Source organism: Aptenodytes forsteri, unplaced genomic scaffold (genome assembly GCF_000699145.1).
Source record: "Aptenodytes forsteri isolate BGI_AS27 unplaced genomic scaffold, ASM69914v1 Scaffold290, whole genome shotgun sequence".
Classification (NCBI taxonomy): domain Eukaryota; kingdom Metazoa; phylum Chordata; class Aves; order Sphenisciformes; family Spheniscidae; genus Aptenodytes; species Aptenodytes forsteri.
Window position 1 is genome coordinate 785,068 of NW_008795244.1, and position 773 is coordinate 785,840.

The 773-nt window shown below is 45.8% G+C and overlaps 1 protein-coding gene across 1 annotated transcript in view; it reads right to left on the reverse strand.

Annotated features, from left to right (window-relative positions):
* The window catches only part of SLC35D1 (solute carrier family 35 member D1), a 15,244-nt gene that overhangs the window by 5,302 nt on the left and 9,169 nt on the right, over positions 1–773 (reverse strand). The window contains exon 10 of the mRNA XM_019471918.1: positions 184–266. Coding sequence (XP_019327463.1) covers positions 184–266 — 83 coding nt within the window. The remainder of the gene's footprint in view (positions 1–183; positions 267–773) is intronic.

The window sequence follows — 773 nt, forward strand, 5'->3', positions numbered from 1 at the left end:
GCTGGCCCCGCGCTGCGAGATGTGGGTCACCGCCGCGCCAGCTCCCCTGCTGCAGTACAAATACCAATCCATGGGTTTGGGTTTTTTTTGAAAGAACTGTTGAGCCAGTCAAACCATTTCAGTTTCACAGCAATTTTCACTTGCAAATCATAAATAAAAACTGCAAACGCCCGACGTTCTTACCTGATATTTAAACCAATGAAGTTCGTCCATGTAAAAATATAGTCTCCTCCAAAAAACATCCCAATATAAGTTATTAAAATATTCTGCAAAGGAATGAGATTTCAGCAACAAGAGTGTAAGTTTCTATACAGCCCGAGACAAGTGTATGCTCTATGCATTAAAGCAGTATGGAGGTGGGAAACCCCAGATGCAGATAGTGAAATAGGCAAGCGGTGATAATACTGGATTCAAAGCAGTTGGTTGGTTTTAGAGCTGCTGAGAAACGCTCCTGAATGGAGGCTTTGATTGCTGGGGCAGCAGGGCAGTGCAGCTCCCAGGCTGCGATGCTCTCCCTCATCTCAAGACCAGCACTAAAGCCAGAAAAACATCCAGGAGCGCCCGTCTATTTTCGCAACGGGCTCATTGGGCCGCGGTGACCCAGAGGATCATGGCTGTTTCTGGGTGTTTTGCAAGTCATTAGCCCTGGGTGAAGCTAAATGCATTGACCACAGTCAGCACTACGCACGGCTGCTTGTTGTGACTGCTGTACAAACACCCACAGTATCTCTCTACTCCAGACAGCAGCAAAAAAAAAAAAAAAAAAAAAAAAA